Consider the following 13,080-nt stretch of genomic DNA (forward strand, 5'->3'; position numbering starts at 1 on the left):
GCGCCGAAAATGGGCTAATTAAAGGCACTGGAAACGTTTGGTACTGTCAATGTGTTCTTACCTGGTATCCTATGCATAAAATAACAGAGGAAAAAAATTACCAAATGGTCATCAAAATTGCAAGAGAATATATAATGAAAAAAAAAAACCCTTGCTTGCATAACTAACAAGGGTGTTTTCTTTCAAATTACAATTACCCCTCCCCAACCTCCTGAACCATCCGAAACCTTGCTCAAACCGAACACTTATCGTCGCTCCATGGTCCTTTTAAAACCCAATGGTCTAACCATGGAGAAATGAAATAAATATTTTCTTTCCTCCATGGTCTGACCATCTGACCACACCTCGTCTTGCATTTTCGTGCAACATTCACTCCAGCCTGTTCCATCCATGGAGCAAAGACGGAGATATAGGCCTCATACTGTTATAGACATGAGATTTTGTGAGCGTCTTTTCTCCATGTTCTGAGTTAACAGTTTCTCAAAGTTCGTATTCTCCAAAAAGATTCCTCTTGCATTTCTGTCAAGCCACAGCCAACTCATCACGATCCAACACTCATAAAAAAAAACAATGATGATAATACTCACAGATCCACGCAACAAGAAGAATGGTTGTCTACAACGAGAAAGTCCTCCATTTACAAATGCAACCCAAGTTCGGCATAAAGTAAAAACCACGCCGCGGCACACCACCCTTCTCGTTTTGCTCTACGAGCGTAATGAGAATACCACGGAAAGAAATAGCTATTCTACCTCTAATTCAGCTTTTCATGTAGTATATATTTTTGTATAGACTTTTGTGGCTTGTAGTGTTTTTTTTATGGTAGATACTAATTTTATGTAAATTTTGTAAATTTGTTGTATCAAAGGCCGAAATGAATTTCCCTTCGTGGATAATAAAGTGACTTGAGTTTGAAATGAATTGAGAAAACCTATCCAGATCAGGAAGTAGCCTACCCCAAACCCAGACTGTGATAATCTCTTTAAGACGGCTTCGCGGTGTCAGTGTCTTGACGTTTATTCGCTTGGGGCTCTTATTTATTTCGGCAACTACAAACGAGCCGTGGTATAACCAGGAAAAAGCAATCGTGAGGTTACTCACGTATAGTACACATGTACTCTCACCACAGAACCTACAACGTCAACTCTCCCCCAAACCTAACCCATGAGTCAAAGACCATGCTAATGCAGTGAAGTCGACCTCCACATCGGTTCAATTTCCTACACCTCACTCACTCTGCCTACGCGCTCTCACACCGCCTTCACGGAACCACTGCAGTTCCTACACCGGAAGCGATATATGTACACACGGCACATACCAAACATCTTAGACACACAACCGGAACATTTCCGGTTAATTCGTGAGGACACCACACGACGAAGATCTGCAACTATCTTCTAACAGTCTGTCTCCCCCTGATAACCATCTTGAAACACGGACCGTTAACTGTCTGGTCACTGCTGTCTCTCGCTATGTCAGCAGGACAGTTTGACATTTTGGATTAGCGAGATTTACCTGTTACCTAATCCTACCATGGACCTGTAATGCTATACTCTTGCGTGACAGTGCCTGATCACAACCACCACCACCACCAAGGAGAAGTTAACTCTACAAAAGTGTTTGGGTCATTCCTCTGTCATTTGGGCAGTAATTGTTTTAAAGACCACTGAGCTGGTGTTGTGTTCTGAGGAAACACACAACAAGTAGTTTGACATTCCTGAACTGTGAAGATGATGTTTTTCCCTCGGAGTGCATGTGTCGTCTGGATATACTCGCATACTAATTAGGTGAGCTTTGTGTTTTGTTTTGGCCGAGACTGCTGGTCGTGGTTTTCTGTTAACTTTTTGTTTATTGACTGGCCAGGAGCAGGACCAGTATAGCTTGTAATTTTACTAGGGCATTGTTTTTCCTCTAGTCAATTTTCCTCTAGAAAGATGTTGTAAAAGTAGAATACAATGATCCACACAAACATGCCTCGAAATTGCGTGGTTTTCCTTTTACCTCGTCGACTAACACGTCGGCCATTTATGGGGGTCAAAATTTTGACTCCCATAAATGGCCGACCGTGTTAGTTCGCACAGTAGAAGGAAAACCACGCAATTTCGAGTCAAACTTGTGTGGATCATTGTATTCTACTTTTACAACATCTTTCTACCCATATGCATTTTATAAAAAACGGTTACAAACGCTTTTGTTTTGACCAACTCGTCCGATCCAAGGCAACGTGTTCCTTTAACCAGTTATGGTTTTGATTATTATACCTGGTTAAGGGGATTTACATGCTAAAACAATTTTGGTCTCATGGGGGGGGGGGGGCCAAAATTATTTTGTGACTTGTTTTAGTAATTTCTCAAAAACTAAACAACCTTAGTAATATTTGAAGGGAAGCTTTCCACTATCTTCAAACCCTGTAGGTTTAATGTAAATCTGTGGACATTTTGAAAAAGTACCCAAATCCTTAAACAGCTTTACTGGGCCCTGATTTTAACGATAGACGGCACATTTTCTGATGAATAATCTGATGTGAAAACAAAAGAGCAACTTCAGAAGACCTTTTAAAGTTTTGAATGTTAATATTCCTCATCCATGGTTGGGATGTGGCCTGGGGAAGGGACATGCATATGGGGCCCTTGCACGACTTGTTTCCTGCAATCAAAGATAGTCGTCACAAAAACACCAGTCAAAATAAGTCACGATATTTTAAAGACGACCACGGATTAAACTTTTTTAAAGAAAAGTTTATCCAAATGCCAGCTTAACTTGTAGACTCTGATTCTTATATAAAAGAAATAATCAATGCACAACTGTACTAACAATTGACTCAATGGATGTACTTCTCGCTAAAAACCTCGTTGGATATCCGGTGGCGATCTTAAGTTGTGACTTAATCCCTCTTTAATCCCAATAGATCCCACATTGATACGTGGTATTACACCTGCTGAGCCTTTCACTCAAGATGAGAGTCCACACCGTCTGACATGGTCTAAATACTCTGCCGGTATTATCCGATTGCCTTGTAAAACGTGTAATCAGTTTACTGGGCTCATGTAAAATGCCAATTTCTCTATGGTGTCAATTTAGTCATCTTTTAGGTTCTTCTACAGGCCGGGGGACACGTGTGATGTGACAATTCTCGACAGAGCTCACTTTCGTGAAGCACGAAAAAACTAGCTAAACGCACTGAATTTTGCTAACCAGAGAAAGGTTACCAGCTAAAACACCATTTCACATGTAGCAGTTGTGACTGGTATTCTGCTTTGGGCTTATTGTTGCGTAGCAGATTTTGGGCCCTGGTATATAGCTCTGCCAATACCGAAATATGTAGGCCTAGTTGGTGCTAACGAACACTGTCAAATCCAATAATTATGATGAAACAAATCGTGGGTGTCAATAAATGGAACATTGTGTTTTCATCGGCCTGTGTGCTCCTTGGTCAACATTACATAACTATTCGTTTGTTTGTTTGTTTGTTCGTCTGTTTGTTGGGATGTTTGCTTGATTGCTTATTTGTTTATTTGTAATCCATGACGGGTTATTGATTGGTTGTTCATCAATTACCAGTCTGTGTGGCGCATTCACGGTCACTTTTTATGGTGAAAGCAAAGGCGATTTTGGTTTTGTCTGCAATTTGTTCGGCGCAGTAGAAATCGACAAGTTGATAGGATTTTGATATTCCCATGTTGTCTGTTTATGATTGGTATAGGTCTATATTATAATCCTATTAAGTGAGCTTTAGATTGAAAATAATAAAACAGTTTTGCCTTGTCTTTAAATCAACGGGCCTCAACATTTCCCTTGGAACATTTTCTGTAAAAATGCGGGTACGGTCGTATAAACTAATGGAAAAGTCGTTAAAATAATTGTCACAGTGGTAGAGAATTGGCTCTCTCGCAACTATCTCGCGAGACTGCTTCTTCTCGCGAGATTACTGCTGTGACGTGTATATAATGGTCCCATTTTAAGTCTAGAACTTACGGGTGTTTCCAAATTGTCTACTAATTGAGTTTTCTTGCTTCTTGTTTTATATGACGCAATGTTTGCCCTTAACTTTTTCAGTAACTTGCCAGCTTATGAACCAAGTTATAGCGTGTCACTCCAGTCACTCACCTTTTGCACTTGTTCATAATTTTATTACTTTCAAATATTAAAGGCACTGATGGGGTCAATTTCACAAAGAGTTAGGACTAGTCCTAACTTAGGACTAGTCCTAAGAGATATCAAAAACGTACAGCTAGTCCTAAGTTAGGACTAGTAACTCGTCCCAACTCAAGAAAAGACTAGTCCTAACTCTTTGTGAAATCCACCCCTGGACACACTTGGTAATTACTCGAAATATTTTTTAGCATAAAAACTTACTTGTCAGCGGTCATTGTGGAGCTGTTGATGATAACACATTGTGAGAAACGGATCACTCTGAAGTAACGTAGTTTTCGAGGAAGAAACAGTTTTCCACTAAAATATTAAAGTTTGATTTCGAGACCACAGAATTAGATTTTAAGGACTCGAAATCAAGCATCTGTGAGCACACAACTTCGTGTGACAAGTTTTTTTCCCCTCCGTTATCTCGCAACTTCGACGACCAATAGAACTCAAATTTTCTCAGGTTTGTTATTTTGAGAAGACTGGTCTTTGACAATTGCCAATAGTGTCCAGTGTCTTTAACACCCAACGATGTACATTTTGATTTTCCTTTCAGAATGTGTGACAACACTTTAAAGGCAGTGGACACTATTGGTTATTACTCAAAATAATTATTAGCATAAAAGCTTTCTTGGTGACGAGTAATGGGGAGAGGTTGATGGTATAAAACATTGCGAGAAACGGCTCCCTCTGAAGTGCCATAGTTTTCGAGAAAAAAAAAGTAATTTTCCACGAATTTGATTTCGAGACCTCAGATTTAGAACTTGAGGTCTCGAAATCAAGCATCTAAACGCACACAACTTCGTGTGACAGGGGTGTTTTTTTCGATTCGTTATTATCTCGCAACTTCGATGACCGATTGAGCTCAAATTATCACAGGTTTGTTATTTTATGCATATGTTGAGATACACCGACTGTGAAGGCTAGTCTTTGACAATTACCAAAAGTGTCCACAGCCTTTAAGCATGGAGGTAGAATTCTACCTCCATGCTTTAAGCATCCCGTCTTTGCAGTGATATTCGCAAATTGATATCATTTTCTAAGCCACATGACTTCCATGTTGTGCTCGTATGTCTTTCTATGGAGGAAGGAAACATTTTTTTCTCGTAACTGTAGTCCGTTCACACAGTCTGTTGTTGTAACACATACCGTTTGACAAAAATAATTACCATATATGATATTCCACAAACAATAATATGCAGATTCATGTAAGTTTTTGGAGTAGGCCTAATATGGCGATGTTGCAGACTGTTCTGTATGTATATGTAGCACCCAACCTTTATCTTCAGTGATCCATACAAAAATAGTAATGCTTGACCTTTAGGCCTATCCAACACACAATGACTGTCCAGGAAAAATTGCGTTCTCGTGTTATTTTAACCGATAAAGCCCTTAAATAGATTTCGGCACCTAAGCAATGTAGTCTGATTGTTTGCTGTTATCTGATCTATATTCGAATATAAATGAAATACGGACGCAAATAGCCTAGGCCTATATCCGTGTTCAAGTGTGGATGGTGCACGTGATTGTGGGGTGTGGTGTCAAGTTTAAATTCTGTGTGTCTTATTTTCAGCACAGCGGATAATCTATTTTGGTTACTATCAATACAGATGAAAAAGCGTATGTATAAGAAAGACATGCAGATAAACAGAGAAACACCCCCAAATTTGTCAAACAGACAAACAACAAACTGTTAAAACGGTGCAAACGAAAGAAATGAAGATGCATAATATAAATGTTTTATTCAGAATTTCAATCAATTATATGATTCCATAATTAATTGGTCAAGTGTATGGGCTAAGCAGAAGGCACATGTATCCCTCTTTAAGGATGATGCGAGATATGTGACACCTCCCAAATCCATAAAGTGAATTATGATGAGCTTAGGGCAGTGCCATTGCGGGGTATTTTAAACAATGTATGGACACCACACAAAAACTCTGTATTCAACTTGTACCCCACAAAGGAATTAGAATTAGTAACCGGATCCGTTAGGTGTGGAAACACGTTCACGGTTGGGCGAAGGTCCCCAGGTGGTACAAAACTAATGGAAGCGGTTGCCAAAAATGCATGTAAATTAACAGAGGGACAAAGAGATGTCACCGATTCCTGGCTGGTTTGTTTGTTTTGTAATGATTGTTTTGTTTCGATGCTGTTTGTTTTTCGGGGTTTTAAGGGTGGTATCAGTGGCATATTATCTGCAGGTATTTTCATGTAGATGGTAAGTATGTAGTTTTTGTCGGCTATTTAATGTGTCGACCCATTCCAAAGGATACTGAGCGCCAGGTATTTCTTGCAAGGTGAGTGGGACGAAGTTTAAATTAAGGCCCATTCACACGAGCGCTGCAAACGAGGGTCCCTGGTTAAGGGCGCCAGCCGTCTGTCACCTTTACCGCGTGCGATTTTTTAGCGAGCATTCACACGACACACACACACACACATGTAAACATACGTCCCTCGTTTGGGTAGGCTTGACTGCATGGACTAAAGTCTACAAGCAAGAGGTTTGAGTTAAAACAAAAACCTTACAGTTAAAAGGAACAAAATAAATCAATTTCATTTAAATCAATTTCATTTTAAGTCACATAAAATGTAGAATATTTTACAAACATTTGCGATAACGTAACTCTCATCCCGGTGGCCGGCGGGAAGGGGGTTACGTTTTCGAAGCTAAAAAAAGAAAAACACGATTCAAATAGCTTTTTGGACGTTAAAAATGCTACATTGTTGAATGGAAATGCTTTATAGATATGAAGTTATTGATGACACATACCAAATAATGAATTAAAACATCGAAAAGCTTAACCAAATGACGTATTCTGCTTCCGAATGAACGATGTTTTTGCTTCAAGGTTTGAGCTTGTCTTGAAATGCAGCGATCCAGCAACGTCGAGTCATGTTCGAGTCGAAGAAAAACACAAAATTCCACGATTCAAATAGAGTTTTTGACGTTAAAAACGCTACATTGTTGAATGAAAATGTTTTGTAGATATGGAATTGTTGATGAGACATAACAAATGGTGAATTAAAACATCGAAAAGCTTTGCCAAAAGACGTATTCTGCTCCCGATTGAACGATGTTTTTGCTTCAAGGTTTGGACTGGTCTAGCATCCGGCCACAAAACCCACCAGCCAAACGATCGTTGTCCAGCGTTGAGCAGATATACATCACGTGTATGTACATGTACATGTATATGCATGCTATAGTTCGCCCATTTCTTCCTCCATAGTTCTACACGTGTCAACGCAGTGGTCCCTCGTTACGATCGCAGGCATTCGGTTCAGACGATGGCTCCCCATGATTATAACATCGATGCGATTTTTTGGAGGAGGTCTCGATCTGTGTTATGAACAACACGGGACCCAGGTAATTTTGTAACATACATAGCATTCACACGACGTGGATTTGCGATTTCATAACATCGATGTTAAGAAATCGCACGGGACCCTCGTTTGCAGCGCTCGTGTGAATGGGCCTTTAGTGAGACCTAATCCTTAGCACCACGTAATAAACAATTGGTTTTAAACTTCTTATAGCAGCCTGTTTACCGCTGCGTGGACTGTCGATGTCACGCGTTGAACACGTCGTCTCAACACGGAGCAGGGGCCTTACGTTGGCGTATTGGATCTTTTCCAATTTGGCAGTAATCGCTTCGGTTACACAAAATGTTATCATCGTCCACCATTTAGGCTGTGTTCATCCAGTGTTAGATAACCCTCCTTATAATGTAAATGCCATTCTTAGTCTTTTTCTTGCAGTTCTTGTCCACTTTGTTCCTCAATAAACCTTGATGTAAACTTTTCAGTATTCTTCTCTGTCTTTACATCTTTTCCTTTCTCTTATGATGCCAATCCAGTATTCGTGTTGTCCACATCTATCGTCATATCTTCGGGTAATTTATCCAGCCCATCTCCAACCATGGAGGAATAAATTAGTATCTTGTTTTGTAGTCCTTATGCTGTCTAACCCAACACTAGTTTTGTTTCGTAATTATGTGTAATATGATCCTCTCTCTAATTGAGATCTTCATTATAATAGATGTTAAATTTGCATCGGGGATAAAGAATATTATTATTTTATTTTTTTACCCATACACCTATGTGTGTTAGCACTGTATACTCAGTACTTTCCCGAGTCCTGTGAAAACATATCACAGGCATGTTACTCGGGTGGGATTAGAACCCACGACCTCTCCATTGCTCTTTGCTGTGCGGAGTTTATGCTCTATCAGTTTTGTTGTTGTTGTTGTCTATGTTTCTGCTCCATAAGTTATTGATGTCCCACACTGATCATATACTTTTCTTCCAAGTACCATAATATGGTCTTATCATCCACTATTTCTCTTTATCGTCCAAAGGAGCTCCATCCTGCCGTAAAGGCAGTGGACACCAGTTTATTTTATTTATTACTCAAAATAATTATTATAAAACCTTACTTGGTAACGAGTAATGGGGAGCTGTTGATAGAAAACATTGTGAGAAACAAGACGCGGCTCCCTCTGAAGTAACGTGGTTTTCCAGAAGTTATTTTCAATCATCTGAAAGAACACACATTCGTGTGACAAGGGTGTTTTTCCAACTTCGACAACCAACTGAGCTCAAAATTTCACAGGTTTGTTATTAATATGCATTTGTTGAGATACACTGAGTGAGAAGACTGGTCTTTGACAATTACCAATAGTGTCAAGTGACTTTAATCCTGGTTTATACTCCATCTTGTGTGTTGTTATACCTTCCCTTAATTTAAGATTTAAGTATAGATAAGAAACCAGGCTCATGGCCTAACACAAACAGACGTTTATTTGAGTTTCTGCTCAAATATGGAAGCACTGAAATGTTGCGGTTTTGTGATCTAAATTAATTAACCATTGGTTTATTAATCTAAATCGGGATAGGCCCTCTACCACACAAGTTGACACAAAAATGAATCGCTTCAGCATTCTAATCATAGCTCATTATTGATCGAGCTGGTCTTATCTTGCCAAATTTAGATACTTAGTTCCAGTTATAGCTGAGTGTGGCCAAAGTTCGTCCATTCGCGCATGTATAAAATTGGTGGAAATATTGTAATCGATATTACTTTGCTTACTGCGGCCAACGGATACTGAGACCACAGCTAGCGCTATTGTAAAGGTATGATATCTAAAACGTTTACAAGTTATTTAAGTTTCATGTGGAAGGCAATTTTTTTGGCGGGGAGATTTTTTTTCTCGTTTTTTTCTTCTACTTTTGAACGAATTTGAAATCATACAAATTTCGCATGTTACTTTACAGTTGAATTGACTTGAGAAACGAAAATCGCCATAAAATATAAACGTTTACGGGTATAACTAATTCCTCTACCACTTTTGGTTTGACTTAGTTCGAATTCCAATCATCCATCACCTGCATTAAAATTCTAATAAGTTAACGCTCTCTTATGCTTTGAAAACACAGTGTTAACCAGAACGGCTTATTATAAAAACTTACTTTTGATAACGAGTATTAGAGAGCTGTTGATATTATCATTGAAACGGTTGCGGCTGAAGTAAAGTGTGTTTGTGAGAACTAGGTATACTAACTTTTTACTCGTTTTATTTTAACCATGTGAAAGCACAAACTATTTCTGCACGAAGGGTTATTTTTCTTTCAATATTCTCCGGTGCAACTTCGATGACCAATTAAGTCAAAATTGTCAAAGACCGTTATTTGTATGCATTGGGTATACACCAAAACGAGAATACTGCGTCCTTGACAACTTTTACCAAAGGTGTCCAGTGCCTTTAAGCCAAGCCAAGTTTGATTTCAGGATGTGGCTTCAACTGTGCAGTTTGCAAAGCTCGGCATTCTTACACGTTCCTTGCCTTGGGCTATGACGTGCAATGCGATCCGAGGTACACAACTCCACGAATATTTTGCCCCAAAACACAGCAGTAAAGACGCGCGCCAATTTCTAGTATTTTAAAGTAAAGTGCATGCATCAGGTCAATATTCCTCATATACAAATCTTTCCCCTCTCTCTCTGACGTATGAATCGTGTTGATATTTGCCTTAAATATAAACTTTATATCTCGCGCTTTCATAAAGCAGCCAACCAAAATGGCCACTTCACTTATTCCTTCATGTTCCTTTCCCTCCAAACAGATTTAAATGTTAAACCATTCTCTCGTCCGACATCCACTCTTACTCTGATGCACTATGGATACGGTATTGGACTTAGCCGATGAGTATCTGTTCGATGCCTACCACGTCTACCCGGAGAGCTGGGAGAGCGGGTATTGGGCTCGCCAGTTCTTGAGTCTCTTCTTGATCACCATTTCCTCCGGGATACTTGTGTATATTTCTTCAGCGGCATTCAACTACTACTTCCTCTTCGACCACCGGCTGGAGAGACATCCTCTATTTTTAAAGGTTTGTGTGAAAGAAATTCAAGCATACGTTTCTGTTTGTAAAGGTATTCGTGCAATTGACCTTTATGACGGTGCAGCCATCTTGATTTCCCCTCTTTGATATCAATGGTACCAAACCGAGGCTAGAAGAACAAAATAGTCTGGTTCCTTAGAACAGACGGCAATGTGATTATTATCATGCATTATTGTTATTCGATACGAGGAACATGACCAAGATGGAGGCAGCATGATAAAGGTCTATACGAGCACCTCTTGAACACCTTGTTTTTTTAAAGCAAAATATACCTTTGGTTTGTGGACTCGTTCAATTGTTCACGTTGCATACAATGTGTGAATGAGATTTCACCGAAAAGCCAAAGCGATAATGTCCACCCAGAAAGAACAATCCCTATTGGAATACACAATTTGATGACAATTGCTTTCAAAAAAGCTCATCAGATTCATTTTTTCCAATTAAAACTTGCCAAAACTATCGAATGATGTTAAAAAAGGCATAGCCTACTACTTTACCAACCAATGTTTTGCTGTTAGTGTTAAAGACAGTGGACACTATTGGTAATTGTCAAAGACTAGCCTTCACAGTTAGTGTATCTCAACATATGCATAAAATAACAAACCTGTGAAAATTTGAGCTCAATCGGTCATCGAACTTGCGAGATAACAATGAAAGAAAAAACACCCTTGTCACACGAAGTTGTGTGCGTTTAGATGGTTGATTTCGAGACCTCAAGTTCTAAATCTGAGGTCTTGAAACCAATTTCATGGAAAATTACTTCTTTCTCGAAAACTATGGCTCTTCAGAGGGAGCCGTTTCTCACAATGTTTTATACCATCAACTTCTCCCCATTGCTCGTCACCAACAAAGGTTTTATGCTAATAATTATTTTGAGTAATTACCAATAGTGTCCACTGCCTTTAAGAGTATTGATTTACCAAACCACACCTTTCTTTTTAACAGAATCAGAAGTGGCTGGAGATAACCACATCACTCAAGATCTTACCAGTCATCGGAGTCTTCACGGCCGCCATGTTTTTTGTAGAAGTTCGCGGGTACAGCAAACTATTCGATGGTTCACCACAACCGGGAAGTTTTGGTAAGAGAATAAAATAGTTTGCTGAATACCGTGTACGAATTGATAGGCTTCGTCAGTTGCTATTAGTTACGGCAGCCATTGGACATAGTCGTAGCCGAAGCTACTTAGACACGACCTGGGCCGAATTTCATCTCACAAAAACTTGCTAATTGCAAAGTAAATTATTGCTCAGCAATATTGGCAGGCAAAAGTAAATCAAGTTTGCATTGTTGTGACTTGTGCCCCAGTCAGTTTTTGCTTAACAAAGAAATTTGTCGAGTGAACTTTATGCTTAGCAGCTTTATGTAATTTGTGCCCTCGCAGTTGGTTCATACTGATATAAATGGTAGAAACAAAAGATTGTTAACACCTTGACAACAACAAATCGATCTTTTAACATTGTACTTAAGATTTTGTAAATTTCCTTTTGGTCTTTAGGTTTGTTGTTAAACATCAGAGACATCGTTGGTTTTATCTTTTTCACCGATTGCGCCATTTACTGGATCCACCGAGCCATGCACCATCGCCTTCTCTACCGACGCATCCACAAGATGCACCACATCTGGAAGGTCCCCACCCCGTTCGCCAGCCACGCCTTCCACCCAATAGACGGGTTCCTTCAGAGCGTCCCGTACCACATCTACCCTTTCATGTTCCCGCTCAATAAATACGTGTACCTGGTGCTGTTCTTCCTGGTGAACGTGTGGACCATCAGTATCCACGACGGTGACTACCGGGTACCTGCCATTCTCAGACCGTTCATCAATGGCTCAGCACACCACAGTGATCACCATCTGTATTACAATTACAACTACGGCCAGTACTTCACGCTGTGGGATCGTATCGGTGGCTCGTTTAAAACACCGTCGGCTTTCGAAGGTAAATCTTTGGTGGATGACATCTTGGAGAAAGAGAGACTTAAAAAGGGCCATCAAGATTAGATGTTTGAGAGAAGGCAAGCCATGAACTATACACACCCATTGTGGAACACTAAAATACAAACTATTGTCGGAAGGAATCGTCGAATGTGTCGGCCATCTTGGATTTGTTCGTGTTTATTTCACATCTGCAGCATGCAATGAACTCAACTTGCACTCAAGTTTGAAGATCAGACTTTTCTGAAGCAAAAAAATTGGCGCATAAACGAAACTTACAAGCTAGAGACACAAACAGTTTATCAGGTGACTTTTCATTCACAGTTTATTTTGATCTTTGCATGCTGATCAGCCTGGACGAAAGAACAAGATTATTTAAATATTCATCGAACTTGTACATATTAATAATAATGCGTAAAAGTCTATCTAAGAATGAACATTAATTTATTGACTTTAAAAAAATGTGTAATCGCCTGTATTGGATCTTGTCACACAAATTAATTTTGTACAAACAAGTGAGTGTTCTGGATTATGAATGAATGTAAATACATTTTATACCGTTAATTAATAAGTGCACACATTTCGATATTAAACATAATGTGT

At 39.4% G+C, this 13,080-nt stretch overlaps 1 protein-coding gene across 4 annotated transcripts; it reads left to right on the forward strand.

Annotated features, from left to right (window-relative positions):
* The first annotated feature begins 1,306 nt into the window (after window positions 1-1,306).
* Window positions 1,307-13,050, forward strand: LOC139934836 (lathosterol oxidase-like). Of its 4 annotated transcripts, none has more exons than XM_071929241.1 (4): window positions 1,307-1,787; window positions 10,264-10,530; window positions 11,488-11,623; window positions 12,041-13,050. In XM_071929241.1, exons 2-4 carry the CDS (start codon window positions 10,318-10,320, stop codon window positions 12,541-12,543), a joined length of 852 nt encoding a protein of 283 aa, XP_071785342.1. In that variant the 5' UTR covers window positions 1,307-1,787; window positions 10,264-10,317; the 3' UTR covers window positions 12,544-13,050. The 4 variants fall into 4 exon arrangements, with proteins under 4 accessions (XP_071785342.1, XP_071785341.1, XP_071785344.1 ...); XM_071929240.1 differs by lacking the exon at window positions 1,307-1,787 and adding an exon at window positions 6,188-6,440; XM_071929243.1 differs by lacking the exon at window positions 1,307-1,787 and adding an exon at window positions 6,188-6,361.
* Window positions 13,051-13,080: the final 30 nt, after the last annotated feature.

Source organism: Asterias amurensis, chromosome 3 (assembly GCF_032118995.1).
Source record: "Asterias amurensis chromosome 3, ASM3211899v1".
Taxonomy (NCBI): Eukaryota; Metazoa; Echinodermata; class Asteroidea; order Forcipulatida; family Asteriidae; genus Asterias; species Asterias amurensis.